The sequence below is a fragment of the Scomber scombrus genome, chromosome 18 (genome assembly GCF_963691925.1).
Source record: "Scomber scombrus chromosome 18, fScoSco1.1, whole genome shotgun sequence".
NCBI classification, from domain to species: Eukaryota; Metazoa; Chordata; class Actinopteri; order Scombriformes; family Scombridae; genus Scomber; species Scomber scombrus.
The window spans coordinates 7,769,392-7,776,407 of NC_084987.1; the positions used below are offsets into that span (position 1 = coordinate 7,769,392).

Below are 7,016 nucleotides of genomic sequence, written 5' to 3' on the forward strand. Positions count from 1 at the left end.
ACAGGATCAGGTTTTAGTCTCAATACTGTCCCCATGTGGTAAAACAGTAGACTGCACTCAAATACCACGTCACCCATAATGCATTGCAACAACATTGGTTAGTACCATTACATATACATGGGGGGTTCAGCGAATTTAACTTTTACAATAAACTCAAGATTTCTTTTGTCAACGTCAATTTTTCACCGCTTTAGCTCTCAACTAAGCACTATTATAAACACATCGATACATTCAAGGCATTAATATTGTCTAATGTGTCTTAAACTACCGTCGAGCTTTTTCCTTAGTAGAGATGGACTCTCCTCCATAATGGTATCTTCCAGTCCGTCCCTCCATCCTTCCTTTTTCTATTGAGGTAGCAGCCATGAGGTAGGACCGCTGTCGATGGGAGCCTAAAAGTCTTGTTTTAACAGTTAAAAATGCACACTTGTTAACCTCACACCACTGTATTAAGGCATCTGAGTATATTGGACATCTATACATTAAGTTTACAAGTCCTTCCAAAGTGAAAAACCCACATTTTTACCTATCTTTCAGTGTAACACGATGTAGCAGCAGGGGAGGCCATGTTGTCAACCCGGCTAGCCGTAGTTAGCAGCATGGCTACCTGCTGATGTGGTGTTACTCAATTATTTAAAAAAAAAAAAAAAAAAAACAGATATAGATATAGTGACACAGTTTAATACACTTTTAATGGTTACATGTCCACTACTTATTTATGTTTGACCGGGTTTTGTTTGCGTGTGTGTGTCCTGCAGCATGCTCAGGCTCCAGAAGAGGCTGGCCTCCAGCGTCCTGCGCTGTGGCAAGAAGAAGGTCTGGCTGGACCCCAACGAGACCAATGAGATCGCTAACGCCAATTCTCGTAAGTATAGACACAAGTCCACATGTTGTTTGTTTTTAATGAGTAAAGATAAAGCTACTGCTGAGATAGACGATGGGTAAAATCTGTAGCTTCAGTGCGTAAAGGTGCTTTGGCGTCACCATAAGTGTCCAAACGTGCGCTGGCGTATTAAACTGAAGTTGTCCATCTAATATAAGGTTGTTCAGGAAGGAATCATGATTAATTACAGCTTCAAATATTCCTCTACTATAGTCGCCCCCTATTTTGGTTAAAAGATTCATCATTTAGTCATGTACGAAGAAGAAAAGTCCAACATTTTGACTCCAGCGTTTCTGGTTTCTTTAGTCTTCTGTGATAGTAAACTAGAGTCAGACCGATTTATCAGTCAGCCGATATTATTGACCAATATTGATCTATCAGAGTTAGATTGATATTGGCATATATATCGTGTCCGATATCCCCCGATATTTGTGTTAGTTATATAGGCAGCTTTTTATGTATATTTTATCTTTTTGCTTAATTCAGCTTTAATATGTATATGCTTTTTGTGTAGTATGTATTCTATTTTTAGTCATTTATGATTAAATTCCATGTCATAATAATACAATAGTTAAACTAAAATATCATGCCTCCATTACATATCGTAAGTTTTTGATTACCACATTGCAAAAAAATTGTGATATGTACACATTCTATAGAAGATAATCGGCTAATAGGGCTGCAGCTATCGATTATTTTTGTAATCAATTATTCTATTTCATCGATTAATCGAGTAATTGAAGAAATTACTTTGCCTTATTAAATAGAAGTAGTAAAAATGAGAAAAAAGACGTCTCTGAAAATGAACAATCAATTGGGTTTTATTCCTGGACATTTTTAAAATCAAAACTAAACCCAGTCAGTGCATTTAACTTCAGTGCTATCTGAAACAAATACATGAACTTATTTACTTTCAGTGTGACTGATTTTAATTTTTGCATCACTAGGGTACCGTACAAATGAAGTACACTAGATTCCCCTGCTCCTCCTACTTCAGGCTTTCAGTGTAGAGACCTGAGGTCAACCTGCTCCCCTCCTCATCTCCTACTGCTGACTGAGGTCTTCTCAGCAGGCAGAAGCTATTAGTTCACTAACTAGACCAATAAGGTTAATGATCCACACTGACGTTATAAAAAGAAGACATGACGGGCAAATAAGATAGAAAACTGATCATTTTGTGGTGTACGTGCATGTGTGTATGCGCACTGTCGCCCCCGACTAGATGCTGCTCACACTTTCTAGTTTTCACTCTCGTGAACTGCTCCATGACATAGCAAGTGACACGATGTGCGTCAATAATAGCCATCCGTGTAAAACACAAGCAGAGCATGTTATACAAACGAGTGAACGTCATTTTTTGTTATCGAATTATTTGAATAATTCAAGTAATCGTTTTTTGTTTTACTCCCTAATATTGGTGCCAGCATCGGCCCCAAAAACTCCAGTGTCAGTCAGGCCCTTTAGCAAACTGTATATCCTTTGGATGTGGAGTGATACAACTTGGATTTATGGAGACCAAAAAACTAGTTTCTGAGAATAAATAACTGATGGCAGGTTGCAGCCCTAAACCAACTCTTTAAAAGATTTAAAGTGCGGATATTGTGAGTCTTAACAGGTTTCTACCAACAGTTTAGCATTAGCACGGACTAAAGTGAAGCAACAGGTGCTTAAATATAAGGCTGCTTATAGAACAAGTGTGGCAGTGGGTGTAAAACGGCAGCCCTACCATTCACTTGGGGCACAGGGGCATCGTGCTCAGCAAAAAAAGAATCCACAGTAGTCATCCAGTAAAAAGGTGAACTGGGCTCAACTTTTGTCCCAACCTAGTGTCATTGTCTAGTCACATACGTGCAAGTGCACAATAGCAGTGAATTAATTTAAAAGGTTATTACAGCACAATAGAATATTCACGTTAGTTGTGAAATCCTGTGAGGATGAGAGATTGCTTTGTAGTGTCTTTCTTGATACTCGACTTGCGTAATCATGTTTTCATTGTCTTACCAGTACGTCAGACAGCATGCCTCACCCTTCATCCTAGTGCCACCCTGCTAGATTTGGTCTCAATGCAGTCTTTGGGTCAATGCCCTAAAATGTAGATTCCTGTCATGTCTTTAATGCACTTTAAATGAAATTTATTAGACCTTAATGCCTGATAATCAAACTTGACATCCATTTTTTAACAAGTTAAAATGTTTAGTCTCAGGCCCAGTCTGAGATAAACCTGGACCCTTTTGGACTTAAGAAAAGTTCCTGCAGAGTCGTAGGGAAACAACTTTTCCCAGACGGAGGAGTAGTGTTAATCCAAGTTACCATTAGACTGATGGTCTAGTGTAAAATTTACAGTGTTCTGCTTTAATGTCAAAGATAAAAGTCAAAGCATTTGCAGGCGATGAACAAATAGATGAATCTCTTTGGTTACGGTTTGTTTTAAAAGACAGTTTCATTTAGTCTATGAAATACATCAGAGAAAATTCCAGTCTGAAAAATACAGAGATAAAATAAAGTAAATCTCAACATTAAATTAGTTGTTTTTTTTAACCCTCCTGTTGTCCTCGGGTCAAATTTGACGCAGGAGGATGACGGGTGTTAATTAAAAAATGCCATATACTTTCATATAAATCAATCAAACTTTATTTGTTTAGCACGTTTCATTCATGGTTATGTAACACAAAGGGCTTTACATAGTAAAAAAAAAAAACAATCGATCAAAACTACTGTAGCTGAATGAAATATGAGTGTTGCTACTTGTTTGCTAATCACACTCTGCTGTTTGGTAAATATTTTATGCCTTAGTGAATACCAGTAACTCATTATTTTTTCTTCTTTTCCTCTTCAGGCCAGCAGATCCGTAAACTGGTGAAGGATGGTCTTATCATTCGCAAACCTGTTACGGTCCACTCCAGGGCCCGCTGCCGCAAGAACACGTTGGCCCGCCGCAAGGGAAGACACATGGGTGTCGGTAGGTTGAAACGGTCACATTTATTATGCAAACTGTTAAATTATATAACCTGCCAAACTAGCTCTGACGAACGAGGAAATGTCTGAAGAATTGTTACATCCTTCTGTTTGGTAAACAAACAAAGCCATCTTTTGGCACTTTTCCACTATACAGTTCTAGCACTTCTCTGTACGGTTCCAGGAACCTTTTCCATTACAAAAGTCCCTACTCAACGTGGGCGGGGTCGTCATAGCGCAGCACCGTGAAACTGCCGTGACTTCGTTTTATACGCGACAAAACACATAAACAATGGAGGACATTGAGGCAGTGGTGTACTTGCTGCTGTATGTGGCTTTTTGTCACATACAGCAATGTAAAATGTACTTTTGTTTTGACAACTTACTGTTTGCTTTACTTGGCACAGTGAAGTTTACATTCCTCTCTAATCCCTGTGCTCAGGTAAGAGAAAGGGTACAGCCAACGCCCGTATGCCAGAGAAGCTGACCTGGATGCGCCGCATGAGGATCCTGCGTCGTCTGCTCCGTCGCTACAGGGAGTCCAAGAAGATCGACAGGCACATGTAGGTTGAAGACACCTATGCATATACTCAGTCTGTTTTGGTTAAATTCAAAATGCAAAGATATTTTCTGTAGGCCTGCTGGAGCTGGTGATGTCACGCCTTTTTCATGTCCTATTAGAATTATCATAATTACAGGTTTCCGACTTGTAAATAGGGTTTACGCAAACATCCGAGGTGAAATTATGACTGGAAAACTGATTTTTATCTTGGACTAAACACATGATGATGCCTGAAAACTGATGAAATGGGAACTTCTCACAATCAGATCAACATTCGATGTAATTAACCCCGAATTTAAGGGATATAGTGTTGTATTGTCAGTGTGCAGTATTTTATTCTTCACGTGACCAACTCTGTGATCATACTGCCGTCTTGTGATGGCTTGTAAGTTATTAACAAGGGAGTCTTTTCCATCTCAAACATCCAGTCCATATGATGTGAACACAGCATTAAACCACACAGACTACTTTTGTTTTTTAAATTGCACATAAAAGGAAAAAATACGTAATACAGGCAGAATATTTTGAGATAAGGAAAATAGAACAATAACGAACAAAAGAGAAATGTGCAGGAGGAGCCAATAAAACCATATAGGCTTGTTGGGTGGCCCTCCTAATGTGATACTTACAACATAAAAACTTAGAGTAAAGCAATACAGACAAATACATTCTGACGTCTGGTTTGCAGGTTTTTTAAATACATTTGTTTCCAGTTGTTGCACTGGACTTACTGTACACTACAGCTCTGATATTATACCCAAACATCCTTAAAAGATCTGGTGCCTTTTGTGAAACCACAATCAGTTCTGTATTATGTGTATTTTGGTCATTTTCTTAATAGCTTTTCCATCTCTTGTAGGTACCACAGCCTCTACCTGAGGGCCAAGGGTAATGTGTTCAAGAACAAGCGCATTCTTATGGAGCACATTCACAAGCTGAAGGCAGACAAGGCTCGCAGGAAGCTCCTGTCGTAAGTCTCAACCCAATACTTGATTTGCTTATTTTGTTGAAAGGCAGTTGGTATTCTGTACTCATTCTGAGGAAATGTTGGATTTAGATACTCTGACTCGGGCATTGATCTTGGTTTTTTTCTGCACTATATAGTGTGTGAGGTAAAAGATTTCAGGGATGCAGACTAATGTCCTTCAGACATTATTATAGAGAAAATAGTCATTTAAATTCTGCATAGTGTTCAGTTGTGTCGCAGATAACAGTTTGAGCTTTGTCATCTGGGTTTAAAATTGCCAGGCTAACTTGAATGAGTGGAACAAATACAAGGCTTAAAATGAGTTGTCATACATCAGATTTGCTATTTAAGTAGTTTTATTTATTTAATAAACATTGCTGTAAATGCAATAGTTAACCAAAAGCACATTTTCCATCTGTACTCATAAGCTGAGTTTGAAATGCATGTGTATGAAATGACCCGCATTTAAAGTAGCCGCCGAGATAGGAGTGATGGTTGTGATCACACACACACAGTCTGTCTGGATATTAACACGCTCTTCTTCTCGTGTCTGTCCCGCAGCGATCAGGCCGAGGCCCGTCGTTCCAAGACAAAGGAGGCCCGCAAGCGCCGAGAGGAGCGTCTCCAGGCCAAGAAGGAGGAGATCATCAAGAACTTGTCCAAGGAGGAAGAGACCAAGAAGTAATCTGGCTCTATCCGTACTGCCTGACTCTGCCACCAGTCAAGTGCTGACAATAAAAGTGTACATAAAAGACAGTGATGGTCTCCTGTACTTTCTTCTGTTGTGCAAAAACCTTCAGTAGTATGGGCTGATGATCTCAGATCATATATGTGAATTTAATACATTCGTAATGAATTTAAGGAACAAACATTTTTAACCAGGTGCATTTTTCATTCTCCATTTCTAACTGGTATGCCGCTTACTAGTAAATCAGTGCAGTTTGTCTTTGAAGTTATTCATGAGTACATTATTATCTGTGGTGGTGAATTTCAGCTATGACAGTGTGGTTCTCTGTGCTACTGCATATACAGTATGGTTACTGCCCTTTTGTGGTTGAAAAAAAAAGTTGAGATCTAAAGCTAGATATTAATGATGCATAATTAAATGTTATGCATCAGTCAAGTTTTACTGATAAAACCTGCTTGCTGATTCACATTTCTGTAATAAACATAGTTATAATGTGATCATTTAAGCAGTCTGGGATGCTTTGACTATTTGAAATACATACTGACCAGAGAAATATCTCTAAATTGTTTTGACAGCTGCAATTTGTGGTTGTGATTGGTGACGTCTGAAGGGGGGGAGAAAGTCAATTTATCTTATTAAAAACAATTGCTCAGTCAAATTCAATTTATTAACATTCCCAGATACACCCCTGCTGTACTGTGGCTACAAAGATATGTGAAAGCTTTTTTTTATTTGTATTGTTTACTTAAAGCAGAGGGAGCTTAATGTCTCCTGAAGAAGATAAACTTCTGCAGGTTTCTTCAGTTTTGCATGATGAAACCTCGTCACACATCTTGAGCAACGTTTATAATCTCAACTCAAGCGTTACTTAACCAGTTTTCATCATACCACACTCCACTGTAGAATCACTGTTTCACCCCTGAAACTTGGCACTGAATGCATATTATCGCACAATGTCACT

The 7,016-nt window shown here is 38.7% G+C and overlaps 1 protein-coding gene across 1 annotated transcript; it reads left to right on the plus strand.

The window, feature by feature from the left end:
• Positions 1 to 322: 322 nt before the first annotated feature.
• On the plus strand, positions 323 to 6,123 carry rpl19 (ribosomal protein L19). Its single transcript, XM_062439285.1, has 6 exons — positions 323 to 369; positions 759 to 865; positions 3,720 to 3,842; positions 4,281 to 4,401; positions 5,260 to 5,370; positions 5,929 to 6,123. The coding sequence occupies exons 1-6, from the start codon at positions 365 to 367 to the stop codon at positions 6,050 to 6,052; spliced, it is 591 nt and encodes a 196-aa protein (XP_062295269.1). The 5' UTR covers positions 323 to 364; the 3' UTR covers positions 6,053 to 6,123.
• Positions 6,124 to 7,016: the final 893 nt, after the last annotated feature.

Excerpts from the sequence above, each read along its gene's own strand:
- rpl19 (XM_062439285.1), top strand. Across the intron at positions 866-3,719 it reads GATCGCTAACGCCAATTCTC|GCCAGCAGATCCGTAAACTG; the intron begins GTAAGTATAGAC and ends TTTCCTCTTCAG. Across the intron at positions 3,843-4,280 it reads GGGAAGACACATGGGTGTCG|GTAAGAGAAAGGGTACAGCC; the intron begins GTAGGTTGAAAC and ends CCCTGTGCTCAG.